Genomic DNA, 24,212 nt, shown 5'->3' with positions numbered 1-24,212 from the left:
GCCTGTCTTTACAAAAAATGTTTTTTTACAAATTAGCTGGGCATGGTGGTGCACGCCTTCTGTGCCAGCTACTCAGGAAGCTGCGGTAGGAGGCTTGCCTGAGCCCAGGAGTTGTAGCCACTATTGTACCATTGCACTCCATCCTGAGCAACAGAGCAGGATCCCTTCTTTAAACGAACAAACAAAAACTACCACATGACTGTATCATTTGAACAGAAGTCCCAATCGAACCATAAAATAATTTCATCTTTCTTTACAGAGTTTGAGGTCTGGCGCTACAATGAAGGTGCCGTCACTCTCAGCATCAATTGTCAACCCCGGCAAAATACAGGGGGGCTATCAGCTAACAGGCAATATGGAAGTTGTGGCTGTCTGGGCACCCCTGTTTGCTCCTGTCCTGTGTGGAATACACTTGCACTGTAATATTGGAATGGAAAGAACTTTCTTTTGGAAGCCATTTAGACCAGAGGTCTCACAATTTTTTTTTTTTTTTCTGTAAGAGGCCAGATAGTAAATATTTTTGGTTTGCAGGGATATAAGTCTCTGTTGCAATGATTCAACTCTGTGTTGTGGTACAAAACACTCACAGACAATATGCCACCAGATGGGCCTGGCGAGGTTCCAGTGAAACTTTGTTTAGGGGTGCTTACATATGAATTTCATATAGTTTTCATGTGCCATGAGATATTCTTCTCCTTTTGATTCTTTATTTCCCCGTATTTATTGACATATAGTTTCAAAATAAAAATTTTATATACTTAAGATGTCTGACCTGATGTTTTGATATATAAGTTAAGCTAATGACTATATCCCTCACTTTACAGTTACCATTATCTTTTCATCTTCTTTCTCTTGGTGGTGAGAACGCTTGGAATCTACCCTCTCAGTAAATTTTAAGTATACAATACAGTCATATTAACAAAAGTCACCAGGCTTTGGATTATATCCCTGGAACTTAATTACCCTTTGATCAACACTCCCCCATTTGACTTTTTCCTTTAATCATTCAAAAATATAAAAATGAGGCCGGGCGCAGTGGCTCACGCCTGTAATCCCTGCACTTTGGGAGGCAAGATGGGTGGATCATGAGGTCAGAAGATCGAGACCATCCTGGCCAACATGGTGAAACCCCATCTGCTAAAAAAAAAAAAAAAGTAAAAATGATTTTTAGCTTTCAGGCCACACTTGGCCAATCCCAATTTAGATGATAAATTATTAATAGATTCACAAGTTGCTATCTGTGCTATTTCTGGCTGTTAAACAACTTGGAAGAGGCAATTATTTTGATTTACCTCAAAAATAGATAATTTGAAGTATTAAATAATTTGGTGATTACTGTAATCATAAATAGCAACTAATTATTAAATTGTTTTGTGTGCTTAATATGTGTTGGTGCATTTCCCCATTTTTTTCCTGATCTAATACTGTCTTTAGAATTTTTTAACTAAAATATTTTAATTTCTACTTAGATAATATTATTAATTAAATGTAATAGCAACAAAAGCCTTATGAAATATGTGGACTTCTATTGAGTTTAATAAGTTAAAAAACATATGGTTTCTTTGAAATGTCCATCTTATCTTAAAGCTTTCAGAAAACATATCTTAATTCATTTGGTTATTTTTGAATGACTATCCACAAACGTTGGCTTTTTTTCTGCATACATGCAATCTGTTACAGCCAGGAATTTGGCAGCTACATTTTTCGCAGTAAATGCAAAGTTAAAAAGACCATTTAGGCTGGGCATGGTGCTCATGCCTATAATCCCAGCCTTTTGGGAGGCAGAGATGGATCACTGGAGGCCAGGAATTTGAGACCAGCCTGGGTAACATGGTGAGACCTTTTCTCTACAGAAAATAAAAAATAAAAAAATTAGCCAGGTGTGGTGGTATGTGCCTGTAGTCCCAGCTACTCGGGGGGCTGAGGTGGGGGGATTGCTTGAGCCTGGGAGGTTGAGGCTGCAGTGAGCTGTGACTGCACCACTGCACTCCAGTCTGGGCAACAGTTAAGATCCCATCTCAAAAAAAAAAAAAGACAACTGAAGTGGAAATAGATCAGCTACACAATGAAGATTCCCAATAAAATAAATAATAAATAAATTATAAATAAATAAACAAATAATTTAATAATAAATTATTAAAAAATAAATAAACATATAATAAAATAAATAATAAATTTAAAAAAGGACCCATTCTCATGAGTATTTTTTCTAGAGAGTAATCAGAGAATGGGCTAACTTATACTTCAGAGGCTTCCTAACAATGTACACGCCTCTGTCTTCACCAGTTTCTGAATTGTATTTGTTTCCTATTGCTGTTGTAAAAAATTACCACAAGTATAGGGCCTTAAAACAGCTCAGATTTACTTTCTTACACTCCTGGAGGTCAGAGGTCTAAAACCAGTTTCTCTGGTCTCAAGTCCAGGAGTCCGCAGGGCCAGTTCCTTCCGGAGGCTCAGAAGGGAGAATTCCTTCCTTGCTGTTTTTGGCTTCCTGTGGCTGCCTGTACCTAAGCTTGGGTCCCCTTCCCGCATTTCCAAAGTGCGTGGCTCCAGCCTGTGCTCCCGTCATCACCCTTCCGTCTCCTCCTCTGATTCTGGCTCCTCTTGCATCCTGCTCTTAAGTGCCCTTGTGACAGTTGTGGGCACATCCGGGAAGTCCATGAGAATCCCCCCATCTCCAAATTCTTCATCACTTCCTCCAAGTCCCTTGACCATATAAGGTAATATCCACAGGGCCCAGGGATTAGGATGCAGAGCTATTTCCATCTGCCATGTACATCAAAAACTTCTTTAAGTAAGGTTGTTTGTGAACTGTATATAAAGTCCACAAAGGAAAGCAAGGATGCTGCTTTTATACAACTGTGCCATGTCGTTGTAGTGCACACGACCCACACAGGAGTCCCTAGGGTCGGCTTCCTTGCAGTAGGAGCCCCAGCCCTATTCCTCCATATTCAAATACACTCATTAAAAAAGAGAAGGCAAAAATGAGAAGGAGAATACAAACAGCAGAAATGGAGGCTCCAAGATGGAAAAAAATCCAATAGAACTGCCCTCCCTCTAAACAAGAGCTTAAAGCATCGTCCTATAAAGTGCACGTATACATAGATATATAAAGGTAAATTCTGTGTATACAGTAAACCTAAGTACAGATGTTATATCAGAGTATCTTAAATTGCCTTTTAAAGATAACGAAATTGGCTGGGCATGGTAGCTCACACTTGTCATCACAGGACTTTGGGAAGCTGAGGTGAGCGGATCACTTGAGGCCAGGAGTTCGAGACCAGCCTAGGCAACATAGTGAAATCCCATCTCTACTTAAAAAATTACAAAAATTAGCCCAGAGTGGTGGTGGGTGCCTGTAATCCCAGCTACTCGGGAGGCCGAGGCATGAGAATCGCTTGAACCAGGAGGTGGTGGTTGCAGTGAGCTGAGACCTTGCCACTGCACTCCAGCCTGGGTGATAGAGTGAGACTCCAACTCAAAAAAAACCCCAAAATTAGCTGGGCATGGTGGCCACACTTGTGGTTCCAGCTATTCAGGGGGCTGAGGTGGAAGGACTGCTTCAGCTCGGGAGGTCGAGGCTGTAGTGAGCTATGATCACACCACTTCACTCTAGCCTGGGTGACACAGGGAGACCCTGTCTCTTAAAAACAAAAGAAAACAAAAAACTCTAAAATAATTCTCAGGTGATTCAATTATTCAAAAGACATTTTAGTGGGTACCTAACATTATGCCAGAAACCGTTCTTGATCACAAGCATTCAAAGATAAGTAAGACTCGGCAGGGGCACAGGGAGTAACCAGTACCCGAGTAGACTCAGGGAGGGCGCAGGGAGTAACCGGTACCCGCACAGACTCAGGGAGGGCACTGGGAGTAACTGGTACCTGCGTACAATGCCCTTTAAGCTGCTGGGACCACTGCAAGGTACCCAATGTGCTCAGGATGAGGCCAGAGAGGGGCTGGAAAGGATCAACTGTGCTTGTCAAAGTGACCAGCTGTGAGGGGATCTCAGCAAGTCCAGAAGGGGGAAACATCTGGCCTGGTGGGAATGGGTTGAGTCTGGGACAGTGGCCAGGAAGAGGTGGGAGGCTAGTGGGGCATCTCTGAAGACATCTGTGAGTCCTGCTATGGCATCTGGGCTTCCTCACAAGGAGTTGCCCTTGGACATTCTCACAAACGAAAGTCATTTGTGGTTCTTTTTTTTTTTTTTTGGAGACAGGGTCTTTCTCTGTTGCCAAGGCTGGAGAGTAGCAGTATAATCTCAGCTTGCTGCAGCATCGACCTCCCAGACTTAAGCAATCCTCCTGCCTTAGCCTCCCAAGTAGCCCCTGGCTAATTCATTTTTTTTTTTTTTTTTTTTTTTTGTAGAGACAGGATCTCTGCATGTTGCTCAGGCTGGTTTTGAACTCCTGGGCTCAAGTGATCCACCCACCACAGTCCCCCAAGTGCTGGGATTACAGGCATGAGCCACTGTGCTTGGCACAATCAGCTGACTCTGAATGAAGCAGGTCACTCTCCACGGTGAGGGAGGGCCTCATCCCATCAGTTGAAGGCCTTAAGGAAAACACCGAGGTACCCCGCAGGAAGAGGAAGCTCTGCCAGCCGACCGTCTTTGTACTCAAATTGCAGGATCAACTCTTCTCCGAATCTCTAGCCTGCTGGCCTACCTTGCAACTGGGGACTTGCCAGCCTTCCCAATTGTGTGAGTCAATCCCTTAAAATCAATCTCTCTCTCTAAATATAGATATCTCCTGTGGGCTCTGTTTCTTTACAGAACCCTGAAACACTCATTATAACAACAGTGGGTACTATTATTATTACCACATCACAGTGGAAGAAATTAGTACAGAAGCGTTAAGTACCTTGGCCAGGGCCACACAGCCAGTGTGTGGCAGAGCTGGAACTTGGCCCCGCTGTACCCCTAGACTCCCTCTTTCAGCCACACTCTCTGCTGCTTCTCAGTGCACCGATCTGGGTGTGCCTGGGTCCCCCTGGGAGGGCAAATGGGGACAGGCAGAATATACAAGGGGGTGTATATTCATACCTCTTACAAATGCAAGTACAGGTACGTAATTTGCCCAAGGTGGGACTCACAGTTTTATAAGTAGCAGAACCCAGGTTTTCAGAAAACAAAACACAAGCTCTTTCCCTTCTCTTGCCCACTTTCTCTGTGTGTTTTTTAAATCCATTTTCTTCCTCCTTTTAGAATTCCTGCATTCTTCAGAGACTGTCAGTCACACACCCCTCAGGCTGCTCCCTCCTGGAGGCCCAGTGTACCTCAGGTCCCCACCATGACCTTGATGCCCCCAAATGATCAGGCTTGCAGAGAACACACACCATCAATAAAGTGCCCATCTCACCTAGTGCAGGATATGTGAGCAGACAGCATCGCAATCCACTTCACAATGTCAAGTTTACTATGGCTGGTAAAATCAATGCATTCCACACAAATAATTACAGAGTCTCTATTAATTATTTGGAAAGTAAAATAAGACAAAAGAAAAATACCTCAGGCCCAAAAGCCCAACAGGTATTTCTTTTCAAATATAATTCCTAGAGCTCTGTTTTAACTGATTCAAGAAATTAGGTACCTTTGAAAATACACTGATATCAAAAATCTCCCAGTTACCTTCATGCATGGTCTAACAGTTTTAAATTCTGAACTGGGTTATTTGAAAACTGATATTTTCTTTTTGTTGAGACAGAGTTTCACTCTGTCACCCAGGCTGGAGTGCAGTGGCACGATCTCGGCTCACTGCAGCCTCTGCCTCCTGGGTTCAATCGATTATCCTGCCTCAGTCTCCTGAGCAGCTGGGATTACAGGTGCCCATTGCCAGACCTGGCTCCAGCTAATTTTTGCATTTTTAGTAGAGATGGGGTTTCACCATGTTGGCCAGACTGGTCTTCAACTCCTGGCTTCAAGTGATCCACCTGTCTCGGCCTCCCAAAGTGCTGGGATTACAGGTGGGAGCCACCGTGCCTGACCTACTATGCCATTTTTATTTACTCTTGGATCACTTGCTCAGGGGAAAGCAAACTGCTACGTAGTCGGCAACTCTAGAGAGGGGCCCACGTGGCAAGGAGGTAAGCCCTCTGGGCAACAGCCGTCAAGGAAGTGAGGCCTGTCTTCAGCCGTGTGAGTCACACTCACTGGCCCCAGCTGAACCTTGCTGGAGGTGACCACAGCCTTGGCTGACAGCTTGACAGCCGCCTTGTAAGAGACTCTGAGCCCTACCACCCAGCTCAGCAGTACATGGATTCCTGACCCCCGAAAATGGTGACATGCTGGAGCTGACTGTTGTTTTTAGCTGCTAACTGTTAGGGTGGTGTGTCACACAGCAGCCAATCACTAATGCCTACGTGTAATGTGAGATCCCTAGATGGACAGAATTCAAGATATAGGAGTGATTTTCTCTAGGTGGTAAGACTTACCAGGAATTTTTATTTCCTTTGTTTTGTACCGTTTTGGCAAATCTTTTCCCTTTTTCAGAAAACAGGACACAGACACACACACACACACACACACACACACACACACACACACGACCAAGAGCAATCACATAACCTTCCGATGAATAAAAGGATAAAGATTAGGAAAGCTAGTATCAGCTCCGATAACCTTTATACATTCTTTTCAAGTAAATTAGGTTAAATGTGCAAAACAAAAACAAATCAGACAAACAAAAAATGAGTTCCCAAGAGAGAAGCCGAATGGGGCGGTGAAGGGTGCCTTCCCCACGAGGAACCACACAGTGCAGTGTGAGCAGCAGCACTCACTGACTTCAAGGAAAGGAGGCTTCCGTGAGCTTCTCAGAAGGAAAACCAAACAGTAACGAAGCCATCTGGCAGCCGATCATCAGCACAGAACTCTCGCTTACCCAGCTTCTGGTCAAACCGCCAAGCCGCCACATACGCATTGTGCCTCAGGCTGCTCTGCGTGGCCAGGGGCACAGTGACATAGATGGGACCATCCACCAGCACCGGCGTTCCATTACTGCTCAGCAAGTGGACGCTGACGGCTGTGACTGGGGTCAGGTCATGCCTGGTGCTGTTTCCTAGAAGGAAGAGGCATTTTCCATCATTTGCATGCAAAGTACCCATGTGGGGCTGTGGAAACCTTTGCAAAAAAGTAGTCGCAGCTACCATTTACTGAGTATAGCACCCCCTATATGCAGGGACTGCATTAAGCACTCTACATACATAATCCTCACCACAACCTGGGAAGGCAGGTAAAATCCTTATTTTACACATAAAGAAACCTGCTCAGAGGAAGTAGTAATGGTAGGTGGTTTAAGGGCATACACTCAGTTGAGGCTGAGCTGGAATCTAGGCTCAGCTTTGCTAATTTTTTGTTTTTTTTTTTTTTTTTTTTTTTTTTTTTTTTTTTTTTTTTTTTTTTTTTTTTTTNTTTTTTTCTTGAGATGAAGTCTCACTCTGTCGCCCAGGCTACAGTGCAGTGGCAAGATCTCAGCTCACTGCAATCTCCACCTTCTGGGTTCAAGCGATCCTCCTGCCTCAGCCTCCCAAGTAGCTGGGATTACAGGCGTCTACCACTCTGCCCTGATAATTTTTGTATTTTTAGTAAAGATGGGGTTTTGCCGTGTTGGCCAGGCTGATCTCGAACTCCTGATCTCAGGTGAACCTCCTGCCTCGGCAATCCCAGGACTGCTAGGATTTGCTATTTATAATTATTGTGTTTTGCTTTCAAAAGGGATCTCAAAAGAGAAGGATTTTTCTATAATGTGAGACAAAGGTGTACGTGGAAATCACTGGAAATAATTTCTACACAAAGTGAGTCCCATGCACGTGTTTAATTGCTTGGCAGATTACCTTAATAAAACCAAATGTTTTAGAGTAGAGGCTGCCTTTTTTTTTTTTTTTTTTTTTAAAGATAGCAAATTTCTTCAAGGATTGCCTCAAAAATATTAACTTCTGCTAAAAAATACGCTATTGAGGACTGGACTTGAAATATTGATGCGTTCTTTTAGTTGCCATTATTATTTTGGTCTGTTTAAAAGGACTCCAGTATACCAATTATTCTCCATTAAAGGCCTTTGGTCCAAGCCAAAGCTTTAATGACTGCCTACAGATAAATTACAGAATGCTGACGAGACCAGTATATTCATGCACTCAAGCAATTCATTTTCCATTTTCCTCCAGTGAAATACGGTATCACACAAAACATGTTCTGCCATAACTTTACATCTGTCTTTGAGCAGAATGACAAAAACACAGTGACAAAAAATTTAAGCTGTGTATAATCTATATGACTTTTTATTTAGCTACTTACATACTTACCTACCTACCAACCTGAGCTAATGTGAACCTCCAATCTGGTCTAAATTTAAACATTTAAAGCAAACATAGTGAATTTTAGAGTCTCAACAACAAGTTACATCTAAATTCTTTATAGAGCAATTTCCACACAGCTAACACCACTCCGCCTTATGCCACTCACATCCGTCTCTGTTTTTTAATAAAGGCAAAGGTGTGGGAATAGCGATTTCATGGAAAGATCCAAGTTGGAATCACAGGTCCAAGTTTTGAAATCTTTTAGCCTGGTTGTGTCATTTTATAGTTTAAAAAAAAAAAAAACAAAAATAAAAACCCAAAAACCTCAGAATTTACCATGTTTCTGGTCCAAAGATGGTGTGGCTTGAGACATATATGTGTCAGCTGCCCAAAGGTGACAGAGAAGCAAAGCCAGGTCTGCACTCCACTGCTCTAGGTTCTGTTAGAACGTCTTGAGAAGACAGAACTTACAACTACAGAAATGCTGGCCAGGCGTCGTGGCACATGACTGTAATCCTGGCACTTTGGGAGGCTGGGGCGGGTCACTTGAGCCCAGGAGTTCAAGACCAGCTTGGGAAACATAGTAAAACCCCGTTTCTACAAAAAAACTACGAAAAATTAGCTGGGCATGGTGGTAGATGCCGACAGTCCCAGCTACTTGGGAGGCTGAAGTGGGAGGATGACTGGAGCCCTGGAGGTGAAGGCTGCCGTGAGCTGTGATCACACCACTGCAGTCCAGCCTGGGTGACAGAGTGAGACCCTGTCTCAAAACAAAACAAAAAGAGAAACTAAAGAAGTGTTAAGTAACTTGCTAGACTGTGTAAACAACTGAGAGATAATGTTTTCCATCAGAGAGTGCTGTTTTCTTTCATCAGACTCTAGACAGGATGTCCACATAGGCAGGTGGCAGGCAGGAGGTAGGCAGAGGAGAAAGGCCCTAGAAACAGTGCCTCCCTTCTCCTCCCTCCTCACCTGGCAATTCTCCCTTCTGCACATTCCCAGCCAAGGAAGACCGAGTCCTGGTACCAGATCTGCCATGAACTGCCTACATAATCTCCGAAAGTTACTCCATTCCTCTGTGGTCTGTTTTTCTTACCTTCAGAACCAAGGTGGGTAGACTAGATGCCTTCCTGCACCTATGGAAATAAGTATCCTCAGCTTGGAACATTCAGAAGTAAGTAGAGCATTGCAGAAATGAGCGTATTAATAATGGACAGCAATATGCATTAGGTTCCTGGAATTCGTGTTCCTTTAATGTCCTCCAGCTGTCTTAAGACATTGCGGGCATTATATCTGCCTTCTTGAAGCCTCTGTCCTTCCTCAGGGCTCCACTAAATGCCTGCTTCTCTGTGCCTTCCCAATGGCTGTCCCTCTGTATCCCCATGTTCGTTATTCTGCAACAACTTTTTTCTTTTTTTTTTTGAGACAGAGTCTTGCTCTGTTATCCAGGCGGGAGTACAGTGGTGCAATCTCGGCTCACTGCAGCCTCTGCCTCCTGGGTTCAAGCAATTTTCCTGGCTCAGCCACCCAAGTAGCTGGGACTACAGGCAGGTGCCACCACACCAGCTAATCTTTTTTTTCTTTTTTTTTTTTTTTTGGATTTTTAGTAGAGACGAGGTTTCACTATGTTGGTCAGGCTGGTCTTGAACTCCTGACCTCAGCTGATCCACCCGCCTTAGCCTCCCAAAGTGCTGGGATTACAGGTGTGAGCCATCACGCCTGGCCTATCCTGCAACAATTCACACTTTGAAGGGCTAAACTATTTTCCTTCTCTCTGTTACAAAACTCTAATTTTACACAAAGTACTGAGTTCTATATAGAAAGTGGTTTTCCTTCTTGTCCCATCTGGATGTTGCCTGGCTCCCTTTAAAGTCTGCACGAAGACAAGCAGGTGTCAGGCCAATGCCGCAGGACCGGCGTTTGGGAGATGGAACACCACTGGCCCAAGTGAGGAGAGGAGCTGTGTCACCTTGGGCCGCCCGCTGGTCACTTGCCATGTGACAGGTTCTGCTCAGCTGGCATCTAAGGTTCTGTGGGGCTCTATATTCTACCAACTTTTTGGAATTGCAGGAAAAGTCTGCACCTGTTATTTTCTTCACTCCTCTCTGTCTTCCTGGAGTTATTAGTGAAAGCAATTTTCACAAAACCCCTTGGGAATGCCATGGAACAGTTCTGTGCTTTCTCGGCAACAGGGGGAAAGTGTGATGCTCTCTGGAGAGGGGAGGGGGCCCCCAGGAGCTAGAAAGAGAAGAGGAGAAGTGGTGGAAACCTCCAGGCAGCCATGCTTCTCTACTTACAACTCTGGACACCCCCTCTAAACCAGACACCACAGCCGTCATGGCATCCCCAGAAAACAGTCTTCCAGAGCCCTTTCCAACCTCTTCTGCAGCCTCTCTTGTTTCCATCCACCTTCACTGAACTCTGGGTATGACTCTAGTCGAGATACCTCCTGTATCTTCAGGAGATAAACTTGTGTCATCTCACAAAGACACGTCTGGTCCAGGCACCCTCTCTTTAGGACACAAGCTCTTAGATGCCTTTAGTAGAACAGGAGGCAAGTAACTGTGAGGAAAGACAAGCTGTGTGCAAACTGACCCCGGGGGCCAGCGTGGAGCTGGTGAGTCACTGAGGTGTCTGTGCTCAAGGGAGCCCAGGTTCCTAGTCCCCGAGGGTGCATGTGAATGCACTATGGGTGGATGTCTTCGATGCTAGGTCTCCGAGAAAGCCTGGTCATTTCTAGGTCAAGTCATCCATTCTTTCAGTGGAAGCGAAATTTCATGTCACCTTGCAAAGATCTCTCTTCCCTCTGAACTCACGGAATGATTTTAAAATAAAACAAACTCTAAAATCAATAGTTCTCTGTCTTTGTGTTCTGCTTCCCCCATTTTCTCAGAACGCATAATTTATTCAAGAGCTACTGGAAATGGGACACAGATAAAAATTAATGAGTCCCGAGGATGAATGCTCCAAGTGAGGGTTTTGTGGATCGTGCGCCATTGTGTCCAGGACACTGGATGCTGGTTATGATGATTTTAAACCACTTTTTTTCTTTTTTGAGAGAGTCTTAATCTGTCACCTAGGCTGGAGTGTAGTGGCACAATCTTGGATCATTGCAACCTCCACCTCCTGGGCTCAAGCGATTCTCCTGCCTCAGCTTCCCGAGTAGCTGGGACTACAGGCACCTGCCACCATGCCCAACTAATTTTTGTATTTTTAGTAGAGGCAGGGTTTCACCATGCTGGCCAGGCTGGTCTCAAACTCCTGACCTCAAATGATCCACCCACCTTGGCCTCCCACAGTGCTGGGATTACAGACATGAGCCACCACACCTGGCCTTAAATTACTTCTTCATGCTCCCCATAATAAGACTTTCTCCCAGACTGGCACATTTCAAATAATAGTCAACATTTTTTTCCTAATAATGTTTACTTAAGAAGACTACTATGTCATCTTTCTGATGACAAATTACTGACATATTTACTGACATGTTAATTGTATTCTCATCAGCATGCAAAAATTAAGGAAGAAACATTTTAGAAAACAGAGGGAAGAAAAATGAGTAACAAGTCACCAGGTTACCTTTATGTCTAACCAGAAGCTTTTTAATGTGCTACAAAATGGATCAAACGTTTCAGGTTTAAAAGCTTTTTCAGAATAATCAGTTTATGTGAAGTACTGGAAAATTAAGAGAAATTCAATCAAAGTATCCCTGGAAAACGCTGTAAGTTACTTGTGTAGCAGAATGGAACTCAGAAGGGCCTCTGATTTAAAATTTTAATGCTGCAATTAGTCTAAAGTGTGGGGAAAAGGAAAGCAGGGTAGATAAGAAAATAATTCAGGACTCCAGAATCCTGACACTTCTTCTACCAGGAGGACTGGGACCATTCCAGTGCCGAGAGCTCCAGAGAATGGTGCAGTTATACATGGATGGAGGTGGAGGGTACCCATCTTGGGTCTTTCTCTGCTAAGGAATTATCAACTATTTTCTGGTGGGCAGCTGTTAGTTTCTCTGATCTTTTAGCTAGGGCATGCAGTACTGATACTGACCAGGTTGACTTAGAGACCCGCCAGGAGAGGGCGGATTCCAACGCATTTTCAAAGCCTAGCTACTGTACGCCCAGTTGAGGGCAGAGAGAGCAAGTGCAGAGAGAGAAACGACGTGGGAAAGAGCTGGGAGGACACGGATGGCAGAGGGTGGAGGCCCCCCATCTTAAGTGGTCCCCCGGTCTCTGAGTTGGACAAAGTGCCACCTCTTCTCCTCTTGGCTGCAGCATGGGTGGGTGGGGTTGTGCATCTCTACCAGCCACACCCATCCACAGGCTACTCTCTCCACTGGGGGCTCGTGGGAGGCGGAGGGCAGCTGTGCTGAACCCCTAACTCTGATCTTACACTTAAAAAAAATTGCAATTTCAATGTTAAGAATTTCTCTGAACTGGACATATTTAGTTCACCAAAGGAGAGCTCAGTGAAGGTGCTTAGGGCAATTGGTAACAGCAGAAAAGCTCAAGGAGACCAGTGCACAAACATGTAATTCTGCGGGGCTGCAGGCTGAATTCCCTAAATGTACTGATGTAACTCAGTTTCAATGCACTTGAACTTGTACCAAGAGTCCCCTTCTGCCACTTCAGTGCCTTTCTCCCACGACGGGCTAACGCTTCCAATCATACCTAAGATCCACATGTACAGATGAAAACACAGAAACCCCGACTGAAAAGAGAAAAGACTCAAAGTACCTGTTCCATTTCCGTCTAATCCTCGCAAATAGGGAAAACTGTCCACCTCCGAGGGGGAGCTGGCGGCCGTGAGAAACGCGGTCAGGTCGCTGTAGCTGGTGTTCTCAGGCAACCTCAGAGCCCTTCTCTGGAAATGAACACGAGGCTGTGGCCGGGCACCTGCAGAGATTAACCTCCAAGTTACCTCCCCAAGGAGCGGTTTCTGTTTTTAGAAAATGCAAAACCAGGAAGTGCCTCTCTAAGGTTTTGGCACGCCTCCCCCACCCCACTCCCTCTCACAAAGCCTCCCTTCCCCCATTCATGCAGGCCGAAGAGATGTGACAACATGCTATTATGGGGAGAGAAATAATAGCCCATTGTCACATTTGTTTTGACACAGGATGTTATTTAGGTTTTTAACAAAAAGCTTTTTTCAAGTTCTATGTGCGAGCAGTCTTTTCACTGGCCGGCCCTGGCCTGTGGATCTGGGTAGCATTTGGGAAAGTCCGTGTAAATGAAACAAGTAGATGACAATTAATCTCTTTACACAAACAATGTAAGAGATACTCTTTGATACCGCCGTAAACCCATCTTTAATCTCCCTGGAAAAATCTGGTTTAACGCCATGAGCCAAATTGAAGGAGGGCAAGGGAATTAACTGTGCAGCCTTGGAAAGAATTGCAAACAATTCCCCGGCGGCAATGAATCTTCTTTTTCTGTGGAGGCTGCCATTTGTCATCATCCAGTCTATTCTGGAGGTGCGCTTCCTACTTGTGATGGATTATGTCACAGAATTTATGATGAGACTTTTGAAATGATGCAAAATGATGTTTCTTCACCAAACTCAACTCCTTTGTGTAGGAGGATGGGTTGAGCCGACAGGCCCTAGACAGTTGTGTTGTGCCATTATCTGCAGCTTAACCTTGCTCTAATTCTTTTTTTTTTTTTGAGATGGAGTTTCGTTCTTGTCACCCAGGCTGGAGTGCAATGGTGCGGTCTCGACTCACTGCAACCTCCGCCTAACAAGTTCAAGCGATTTTCCTCCCTCAGCCTCCCAAGTAGCTGGGATTACAGGTGAATGCCACCACGCCCAGCTAATTTTTGTATTTTTAGTAGAGATGGGGTTTCACCATGTTGGCCAGGCTGGTCTTGAACTCCTGACCTCAGGAGATCTGCCCGCCTCAGCCTCCCAAAGTACTGGGATTATAGGCATGAGCCTCTGCGCCCGGCTCAGATGTTGTTTTGATCATAAAACGTGAACTTGTTTTACCTAATGCTGTGGTGATATTCACAAGATGTAAAGGTGCTAGGTAATTTTGTGCAAACCTGGCAAAAGCATCGTTAAGAAAAAAACCTGTAGATCCAACCCCAGGCTTGAGACAGACCACATTCCACCTGTTGACTAGCTGAGAGTTCCTTCTCTGGAGCTGGCGGGCTCTATCCCCACTCCAGGGTTCCTTTTAACTCTGGATCAAAGAACTTGTAAGGAGAAAATAAGGCTGTCTAGACCTGTTCTAGAATAAGGGAGTTTTAGAGCTCCAAGAATCTACTAGTTCAAGTCTCTCTTCTTACAGGTGAGGCCACTGAAGCCCAAAGGGATTCCACAGACTTATGTCTGGGGTAGCCTGTCTTGGCGACATACTAGCTAACTGGCAGGGAGTCACAGTGCTACCATTTCCTCCTAAAAAGCACCAGCTAGGCTTCTCCTCCAGGGGTTGGTTCTCCACTCTGTGAAATCCAGGCCCAGGTTTAGGGCCCAGTGAGCAGATGCCCAAAATCTTGAGAGTCGTGTCTAAGCCTGGTCCCCTCTGCTGAAACTAAACAGATACAGACACTGGAACAGCCCCAAACCATCAGTTCTCTTTCCTCATCCCTAAAACAAACCCACAGCGATACCCCAGCCTCTGGGGATCTGAATATTTTTCTTTTTTTTTTTTGAGATGGAGTTTTGCTCTGTCGTCCAGGCTGGAGTACAACGGCGCGATCTCAGCTCACTGCAACCTCTGCCTCCCGGGTTCAAGTGATTCTCCTGCCTCAGCCTCCCAAGTAGCTGGGATTACAGGCATGTGCCACCACGCCCAGCTAATATATATATATGTATATATATGTGTGTGTGTGTGTATATATACATATATATACATATCATCTATATCTATATCTTATATATAGATGCATATAAGATATATCTATATATAGATATCTATATCATAGATGTATACGATATAGACATATATATCTTTTCTTTCTTTTTTTTTTTTAAAGAGACGGGGTTTCACCATGTTGGCCAGGCTGGTCTGGAACTCCTGACCTCAGGTGATCCACCCACCTTGGCCTCCCAAACTGCTAGGATTACAGGTGTGAGCCACTCCACCTGGCCTAACATTCTTCTCTTCCTAGTGTGGTCTTACTTTCCTTCAATTTTGCAGAATACCGATGTCTTACTCCTGCCACCAACTTGGTCTGCGGAGGATTCAAACTCCTCAGGCGCTCTGTGTCCTGCTGGGGGCAGTCTTTTTCTGGCCCCTTCTCCCCCTTGCCCATGCACACGGCAGGTGGCTTGCTTTGTTCTCCCTTTCCACGCTGCCCTCCGGGATGGAAGGTCAAGATCAGCACTCTTTCTTATCTCCTCACTCTGGATGACAGAACATTCATTGCTTCTCTAATTTTTTCAGTGATCAGGAAATAAACGTTTTTTACTGGTTTTCAGGTTAAATACTGCTGCTGATGGCATTCAGTGAACAAGGCCCTGTGTAGCAGCCTGGGTCTCACACAGTGGAAAGGTAAAGCACTCTGCTAATTGGAAGAGGAGAATGGCGAGTCTACATGTGATGAGCAGAGAGGGAGCCTGTCCTCATAAGGGTCCAGGCAGAGGCAGAAGCTGAGCTGGTGACCCCAGAACAGGAAAGGAAACGTGCACCCCTCCAGGCTGCAGAAGGAGCCCCTGTGAGATGGGCTGGCAGAGACCTGCGTGAGGGCAGTGAGGTGCAGAAACCTCCTCCGACTGGACTGAGGGTTGCTGAAAGACAAGGGGAGCCTGGGAATGGGCCCAGGATGTGCAGCCTAGCCAGGACTTACGGGGACTGGCCTGGGACCCAGAGAACCAGAAACCCAGGCTGCTCTTCCCAGCTCTCGGGGCCCTGGTGTCTTACCCGGTCTTCTCCGTCTCATGCCTTCTCGAGCAGATCAAGTGTTACATGCATTTGGGTGGGAAACACGTCTCTCGCCCCTCCCTGCCTCTGCTCTATCCCTCTCCCCACTTGTACAGGAGAATTTGGACCCTGGCCAGACATCAGCATCTCTCTGCTGAGCTGGGGGCTGGGAGCATGCAGCAGGCTATGCAGGGGCAGGTCCTCAAGGAAGGGATACGGCCAGCGCAGCTTCTGACACACCCTGGGACTGGCGCGACATGGGTACCATCCATGAGGGGCCAAACATCCTACTGCAGAGCACAGGCAATGCCCACGGTAACAAAAATGACAGAAACGACACCTAAGGAATTTAAGGGTGCAAGCTCTTCTCAGCCACAGCACAAATAAAATCGAAAGAGGGTATGCGTGGGGCTGGGGGAGCGGTTACATGCCCAAGCCTGCCTCTGTGTACTAAAGCTGCCAAATAGCCCCACACTTCAGAAAGGAATATGATTGGGTGGGGGCGGCTGGGCAGGCAGTGGGTAAGCCTGTAGGGCTCTATCCCCATCCCCAAAATGCTCAGACCCTGCTTTCCTGAAAATGCAGGGGCCCCTGCTTCCTTTCTCTGCATTTCAACATCTTTTCTTCCCTCTTCTCTTCCGCCCCTAACCACTTCCAAGGTCAATCCAAGCCACTAATTTAACTTTTGCTTATTCTTTGCAAGACTTGGCTCAACCGTCTGTTCTTGCCTTCGTCAGCACGCTCTTTCTCTATTGGCCTTTCTTCCCCAATGAACAAAAATGCCCATTTCTTCCCCGTCTAGAACAATAACAAGCAAACATGACTTTAATTCTGTTATCCCCATAAGCGAATGCCTTCTGTCCTTCCACCAAGCTCCAGTGACGTGGCTTCTACCCGCAATGCATGCCGCCCTTGGAGACGTCAACTGTAAAATCTGCAAACCCGTGACCACGGCTCAGCCTCCATCCTCATCGACCTCTTCACAATGGTTGACACTGTTCGCCACTCCTGCCCACGATCCCTCTTCCTCCTTGACATTCGCGGTTCTGCACTCTGGTCCTCTCCAGTGTCTGCCTGCTGTTTCCTTTGCAGGTTCTTTCTTTCTCGTCCTGCCTCTGGATGAAACAGCTCCCAGAGGGCTACCCCGCATCGCCTCTGCCATTTCTGTGCTCTGCTCTCTCCCTGTGGGCTCCTTCCACTGCTAGAGACTTGGCTGGCACCATCCCCTCCAGCCTTGGATTCTTTTCTAAGCTCCATGCCTGCATTCTCCCCTGCCTTCTAGATACTTCTACCCAGATGCCCATCTGGCACTCTAAAATGATCATCTACCTTCTCTCTTACCTAACAGTATTCCAGTCTCCCCAACACCCAGTTTTGACTCTGGGTCACCATCAGCATCTCTCTGTCATCCTGCACATTTGCTGGAGCGCTAAGACTGGCCAGCTCCCTTCCCGACACTTCCCACATCATCTCTCCCTCCCTTTTTCGCATCCAACAGCATATGTTACCTTATGCTGCCTCTCACCTTAACTACTGCAAAAGCCTCCTACCCAGCCCCTTTGCTCCAGCCTCACTCCCTTTTCATCTACTGGCACTGTGACTGTTCAAAGATACCACTCTAATCAAGTCCTTTCCCTGGCCAGAAACCATCATGGCTGTCTCCCGCTTACCAAATTCACAGCGATGACAAAAACAACAACAGCAAGGAATAGGCCAGGATAGACCCAGACTGCGACTACACCTCTTCTCTAAGTGAGGGGCACGGATCAGTGCTTCAGAACTTACAAAGTGCATGTATAAAAGTATGTTATTTAATATTTACAACAACCCTGTGAAGAAGGAACCCGCTTCTCTCTCTACAGATAAGGAACGACAGCTCAAAGAGGTTAAGTGACTTGCCCAAAGTCATTCTGCTTGTGAGAGGTAGAAAGGAATTATTTAATTCTAACTGTATCCCTTCCAGTCACACCATGCCTTCCTCAAAATAGATGCTCCACTTATTGCCAACCAATTCTTATCCTCTGGCCAAACAGGATTGCATGACTAAGTCTGTTTCTTTCCTTCATTTTTTTTTTTTTTTTTGAGACAGGGTCTTGCTCTGTCACCCAGGCTGGAGTACAGTGGTGCCATCACAGTTCACTGTAGCCTTGACCTCCAGGGCTCAAGTGACCTTCCTACCTCAGCCTACCGGGTGGCTGGGAATACAGGCACACGCCGCACACCTGGTTAATTTGTATATTTTTTTTGTGGAGATGAGTTTTGCCATGTTGCCCAGGCTGCTGTCAAACTCCTGAGTTCAAGTCTTCTACCCACCACAGCCTCCCAAAGTGCTGGGATCACTGGGGGGAGCCACCACACCTGGCGTCTCTGTGTCTGTATACATGTTCATTTTCATCTCCATATCTGAAACTCCTCACTTATCCTACACCTCATCCAAAATGCATGTCAAAAGCCACCTCTGCTATGTAGCCTTTGTTAATCCCACCCTAAGCTCTAAGCTCTGTTTGCATCTGTCTTACAGCACTGCTCTTCATGTTGTGTATTCTAATTATCTGCATATTTGTTCATGTCCCTAATTAAAAGCATCATGAGAACATGGGCGGTGACATCACTTAGCTCCAGTTTAAATGTTTCCTCTACCACCTTCTAGCTGAGTGATTTGGGCTTCGGGTTCTTTATCTTCAACATGGGTAGGAATCATGCCTGTCTCAAAACATGGCTGTTGTGATGTTGGCTCAGAACACATACGGACGGTGTCTAATAGCATCTCCTGGATGAGCCCTGCTTTCCCGTCTCCTCTTCCCCTTATAGACTGAAGCTCCTTAAACCAGGTGTTCCGTGAAATGCATGGCACCATGTTCTGTATACAGTTGGTGCTCAATGATACTTAAATGAAAATGAGTTAAACTTGGCAACTCACCATGTTCCAGTAGTGCTGTGTCCATTCCAACTAGATCGGGGGTCCTCCATCTCAGCACCATTTACATTTTGGGGCAGGCAGCTCTTTATTTGGGGGTTGTCCCGTGCATTTCAGCATGTTTAATTGCATCCCTGACCTCTACCTAGTAGATGTCTGGAGCAGCCCCTCAAATATTTCCAGACCTCATTAAATGTCTCTGGGGGGCAAAATCACCCCCATTTCTGAACCACTGTGCTATACATCCTGAGCATCTTCACGAAATCCAAACACTCAGTGCCGAGAATCTCCCTGCAGTGGGTCTAGACTGCAAAAAGGAACAGGGAAAGCCTTTGTATTCATGGAACTCAAGAGAGAAGGCATTTCTCTCTGTCTCTGTCTCTCTCTGTGTCTAACTGTGTCTCTCTATCTGAATCTCTGTCCCTCTCTTGACCTATCAGATGAACAAAGAAGCTTAAAAGGAATGCTAATACTAAGTTTTTGGAGGGCATGATGAAGATTTCCAAGTCAATGTCAGCAGCTGAAGTTTAAAGAAAACCCAGGGTTGCCACCTGAGAGGAAAGAAAACTGAAGCCGGCGGGTTGCGGTGGTTTTCTGGTTTCCGCCCTGGGGCTCTTTCTAAGATGCCATTTAGCTTCCTTAAATGGATCAGTGAAGACTTGAGCCAGTAATCTTGGGGATAACGGGTACTTTCTCTTCCTCTTTGAATCAGAGTCAAGGAAATCTCTTCTCAGAGCTCTCATCACCTCTTGATGAGGTTATCAGTTCATCCTCCTTTTCTTACACGTTTAACTCCCTAAAATATCAGTAACATTCATTACACCAAGAAAGAAAAGAGTCAGAAGGCAGTCATGGAAATGGCTTGATTATCACAGTGTTTTAAGTGCTAGAATAAGAGAGTAATGATGAAAGTACAAGATAAACTTCAAGAGAGAGAACAGCCAGCTGCCCAGGAGAAAAGAAGTCCCCGGGCTGGTATTGGTGAACTGCATCTTGAAGGTTGAGAGGCAGAGGAGAATAGACAGCATCAATGAAGGGACACGGATAGAAAAGGTCTAGCATGTGTGAAGAAGGGAAGAAACTGTGGGCTGTGTGGGGTCCAGAGGGCAGAGGGGGAGGTTTGGGAAGGACATGGCAAATCCCGATCAAGAGTTTGGGGCTGGGTGTGGTGGCTCTGTCATCCTGTGATCCCAACGCTTTAGCAGGCTGAGGCAGGAGGAACGCTGGAGGTGAGGTGTTTGAGAATAGCCTGGGCAACATAGTAAGACCCCATCTCTATAAAAAAATTTAAAAAATTAGCTGGGTGTGGTGGCACATGCCTGAAGTCCCAGCCACTCCAGAGGCATAGGCAAGTGAATCATTTGAGCCCCAGAGTTTGAGGCTACAGTGAGTTATGACTACACTACTGCACTCCAGCCCACAGAACAGAGTGAGACCCTGTCAATCAATCAATCAATGAGTTTGGACTTGCGTGGGCCTGCAGGGGAGAGTGAGTGGGAGTTACTGGTACAGAAGTGAAAGATTCTGATTTGTTTTTGCCCAATTCTGACAGCAGGTGGAGTATGGCCGTGGGTGCAGAGTCTGATGTCAGAGCGATCAGCCAGGAGGTTGCTATGAAATTATTCAAGTGAGAAATGATAAAGTTCCAAATAAAGACCGCAGCTCTGGGGGTCCTCACAGAAAAGGCAGCTGGAGTGGAAAGCTATTTTTGGGATAAGAGACAGGCAGGGCAGGAAGAACCCACAAAGGAGATTGAGAAACGATGAACACAGAGACAGCCAGAGAAAAGATGAAGACATCCAGGAAGGCGGGACCGGGTGGGGTGGTGAAGCCGTGGGGAAGTCACGAAGGAGAAGTGGCTGACAGATCACGTAACTCTAGCTCTGCTGAGCTCAGCAAGAGGGATTTCTAAAGAATCGTGTGAGACAGCGTAAAAGAGAGTTTAAAGACATGTGTATGGCGAGGGGAGGTGTCTCCGAGGTCTGAGAGAAGGTTGTGACTTGAAGGAGAAACAGGGTTTAAGGGGTTTGCTTTGAATGGCAGAGCCTTCGGTGATTTTGAGAGCTGGGAAAGAACTAAGAGATAAAAGATTCAGCGTGGGTGCGGGGAGGCGTGAGAGGAGGTGATAAGGAAAGGGCTCCAGCGTGAATGTGAAGGGCTTCGCAGTAGGGCAGAGGAACTGCAGGGGACATCACCGCGTCCTCTCAGGAAAGGGAGCGGGAGGAAGAACACTGGAGAAGGTGTGCCTCTCTAACGGCCTGCTTTCCCTGTGAAACCAGCCGCAAAGGCACTGCTAGGAGGACAGCATAGCATGAAGGTGGGGCGAGGGGCACGTGGGGTGTGGTGGGAGAGGCTTCCTGCAGCAGCTCTCCTGGGAACAGGAAAAGGAGCTTCTGGGCAACATGAGGAGCCCAGCAGGCGATGGAGACCACGGAACTGCGTGGTGCCAGTCAGCCTGATGACAGCACCCATGGGCGGTCGGGGCATCTCGCCTGTATCTTCTTACTTACTCTCATCATACTCTGAGTCGGTCTTTCTGAGACAGCGTGAGGGCCTCCTAGAGGCGCCGGGAACCAGTGCTGCAGGCTGGCTCCCCCATTCTCATCTCTGGCATTCAAACAATGCCAGCCTTCCCATTTATCCCTTACCAGAAATAATCTGAGATTTAATTTGTGGATTTACCACCAAACCCCTCCCCACAAGATTTTAATGGAAATGTGATCTTCAGCAAAGGACAAAACATTCTCCAGGAAAATGATTCTTATTTGTAAGGGTTCTCTCTTTCCATACTCTTAACAGCTCACAGACCACTTTGGAAACAATTTGCCAGTGTCTTGTGACACTAACAGATATAGCCTATGCTGGGGAAAATCCCTCTTGCTGACCAATTACTGAGCCATCATCTACCACTGCAGAGAATATGTGTGAGTCTTCTGGCCCTTCCTCTTCACCATCCTGTTATCCTAAGACAGTCCTGGCTGGCTGCTTGCCTATCTATCTCTGTATCTATCGATCATCTATCCATCTATCTAATCTATATCTATCTATCTATCTATCTAGTCTCTATATATCTTATCTATCATCTATTCTGTCTACCTACCTATAATCTATCAAATCTATCATCTATAGTTTCTCTAATCTATCAATCATCTATCAATTTATCTATCATCTCTCTATTCTATGTATCTATCTATGTATCTGTCTATGTATCCATCTATCTATCTAATCTATTCTATCATCTATCCATCTAACCTATCTAATCTATCAATCATCTATCAATTTATCTATCATCTCTCTATTCTATGTATCTATCTATGTATCTGTCTATGTATCCATCTATCTATCTAATCTATTCTATCATCTATCCATCTAACCTATCTAATCTATCAATCATCTATCTATCTAATCCATCCATCCATCCATTCACTTACCTATCTAGCTACCAACCAACCAAACTACCTATTTATTTGAGACAGGGTCTTGCTCTGTTGCCAGGCTGGGTTGTACTGGTACAATCATTGCTCACTGCAGCCTTGAACTCCTGGGCTCAAGTGAGTCTCTCACCTCAGCCTCCAGAGTAGCTGGGACTACAGGCACACAACACCACACCTGGCTAATTTTTAAATATTCTTGGGGTCTTGCTGTGTTGCCCAGGCTGGCTGAAACTCCTGGGCTCAAGTGATCTTCCCCAAAGTTCCTTGACTTTGGACTCCCAAAATGCTGGGATTGTAGGTGTTGAGCCACTGTGCTTGGCCCAGGCTTTGTTTATAAAACAATGTCAACAATAACATGTTACACCATTACTTTCTTCACTTTAAAAATGGAACAAAACTGGCCAGGCATAGTGGCTTACATGTCTGAGCAGGCAAGAATTTATTTTTTTTTTTCTCCTTTGAATCCATTAAAAAAAAACAAATGCAACTAAATGTGACCAGTTTGAGAATATAATTTTAATATATCATTTGTAAATTCAGTATTGTATTAGTTTTGTAGAAAATAACTGCATTGGGCATCTCAGCACTTTGGGAGGCCAAGGTTGGCATATGGCTTGAGCCTAGGAACTCCAGACCAATCTGAGCAACATGGTGAAACCCTGCTTCTACTAAAAATTAAAAAAATTAGCTAGGTGTGGTGGTGTACACCTGTAGTTCCAGCCACCTGGGACACTAAGGTGGGAGGATCACTTGAGCCTGGGAGACAGAGGTCGCAGTGAGTTGAGATCTAGTCACTGTATTCCAGCCTGGGTGACGGTGGGACCCTGTCTCTTAAAAGAAAAAAAAGTGCATTAAGTAAATGGTAGTAAAGACCACCATCTACATGGTAAAGATGACCATTTATTTAGCTACATAGTAAAGATCACCATTTATTTATCTGCATAGTAAAGATCACCATTTATTTATCTGCATAGTAAAGATCACCATTTATTTAGCTACATATGGCTTTCCTTCCACAGTGGGAAAACAGGAAACAAAATGATCCATTATTATCATTGCCATTCCTCAATTCGACTGAGACAAGAAATCATACAATTAAACATGATTAAGCTCATGAAGCAGGGCACATTTAAGCATTAACAAAATTTAGTAATTTTTAAAAGCTGGCATGGAAATGAGATTATAAACAGGTGTTCTGGTGACATACAGGAGGCAGTGATAGAATAGATGGAATAAATTAACTATAACAAAAACTCTCTGAATGGCTTATTCCTCAGGCTGATTTATAATATGCTCATGCTTCTTGCTCCTCAGAGAAAGAGCTGTTCAAGTACTTGTGTGTGTGTGTGTGTGTGTGTGTGTGTGTGTGTGTGTGTGCGTGCGCGTGTGTGCTGTACTGTATTTTTCTTAGCTTTCAGAACAAAGAAAATAACTGGGCTGGGTATGGCTGCTCATGCCTATAATCCCAGCACTTTGGGAGTCCAGGGTAGGAGGATCTTTGAGCCCAGGTGTCTGAGACGAGCCTGCGCAACATGGTGAAACTCCATCTCTACAAAAAATACAACAATTAACCAGGCGTGGTGGTGCATGCCTATAGTCCCAACTACTCAGGAGGCTGAGGTGGGGGAATCACTTGAGGCAGGAAGTCCAGGCTACAATGAGCTGAGCTGGTGCCACTGCACTCCTGCCTGAGTGAAAGGCTAAGACC

The 24,212-nt window shown here is 45.5% G+C and overlaps 1 protein-coding gene across 2 annotated transcripts in view; it reads right to left on the bottom strand.

Annotated features, from left to right (window-relative positions):
* Positions 1 to 24,212, bottom strand: part of FAM171A1 (family with sequence similarity 171 member A1) — a 151,000-nt gene that overhangs the window by 26,600 nt on the left and 100,188 nt on the right. For both annotated transcript variants that reach the window (XM_017529794.2, XM_017529795.2), the window contains exons 4-5: positions 13,026 to 13,184; positions 6,879 to 7,055 (exon numbers count right to left, since the gene is read on the bottom strand). In XM_017529794.2, coding sequence (XP_017385283.1) covers positions 6,879 to 7,055; positions 13,026 to 13,184 — 336 coding nt within the window. The remainder of the gene's footprint in view (positions 1 to 6,878; positions 7,056 to 13,025; positions 13,185 to 24,212) is intronic.

This window comes from Cebus imitator, unplaced genomic scaffold (genome assembly GCF_001604975.1).
Source record: "Cebus imitator isolate Cc_AM_T3 unplaced genomic scaffold, Cebus_imitator-1.0 Scaffold61, whole genome shotgun sequence".
Taxonomy (NCBI): domain Eukaryota; kingdom Metazoa; phylum Chordata; class Mammalia; order Primates; family Cebidae; genus Cebus; species Cebus imitator.
This window is presented reverse-complemented; position numbering and strand designations above follow the sequence as displayed.